The sequence below is a fragment of the Eurypyga helias genome, unplaced genomic scaffold, assembly GCF_000690775.1.
Source record: "Eurypyga helias isolate BGI_N326 unplaced genomic scaffold, ASM69077v1 scaffold28655, whole genome shotgun sequence".
Lineage (NCBI taxonomy): Eukaryota > Metazoa > Chordata > Aves > Eurypygiformes > Eurypygidae > Eurypyga > Eurypyga helias.
Window position 1 is genome coordinate 1 of NW_010249929.1, and position 809 is coordinate 809.

Sequence of the window (809 nt, forward strand, 5' to 3'; positions counted from 1 at the left end):
CAGCCTGCGGTACCCCGCGCAGCTGGTCAGCGAGGCGCTGGAGGATGCTCTCAAGGAGATGAAAGACGATGCTCAGCCCAAAGAAGAGCCCACGCTCAGTGCCGCGTGGGTCCCCCAGGATGCCCGTGCCCCCAGCCCCATTCCCCCCACAGAGGCTTGCAGAGGAGCTGGGGAAGGGCAAGACCCTTCCAAGGAGGCCGGGGATGGCGAAGCCCCCAAAGCAGAGGAGGAGGCTGGGGAAGATGTGTTCCAGGGTGTGGGGAGCAGCACTCTGCGGGACGGAGCCACATCCCCCCCAGGATCGCAGCCCTGCGACATGACTGCTTCCCTAAGTGCTGTGGAGAGCCAGGAAGAGGCTGGAGCATGGGAGGAGGAGATGCCCACTGTGCTGAGCCCAAGGGAACCAGACGTGGTAGCCCAGGAAGAGGAAACAAGTGGCCCTGGCCTGGCAGGGAGCAGCTGGGAAGAGCCAGAGCAAGAGGAGGATGAGGTGGAGGTGACAAGCATGGAGGCATCGCAGCCCTCGGAGGACGAGGAGGAGAGGGAACTCCATGTGGAGGATGGCGATTTCCAGGGCGAAGGGATGGATGCACGAGAAGGGGGGTCCCTGCAAAGGGAAATCGAAGCTGCTCATGCTCTCCCCGTGGAAAGTCACCCAGTTTTGCCCACGGAAAGTAACCTGGAAGAGGACCTTGTTGATGGAGGGCAGGAAGACTTTGAGCATCAGGCAATGCCCATGTGCGAGGTGGGTCTGGCTGCAGAGGAGGAAAGGGAGCCGGAGACGTGCCCAGAGCCGGAGACATGCCCGG

The 809-nt window shown here is 62.7% G+C and overlaps 1 protein-coding gene across 1 annotated transcript in view; it reads left to right on the forward strand.

Annotated features, from left to right (window-relative positions):
* Nucleotides 1-4: 4 nt before the first annotated feature.
* LOC104509565 (fibrous sheath CABYR-binding protein-like) overlaps nt 5-809 on the forward strand; it is a gene marked incomplete at both ends in the record, with an annotated part of 3,096 nt that continues 2,291 nt past the window's right edge. Inside the window, one exon of the mRNA XM_010151541.1 lies at nt 5-785. Within this exon, the coding sequence (XP_010149843.1) occupies nt 5-785 (781 nt within the window). The remainder of the gene's footprint in view (nt 786-809) is intronic.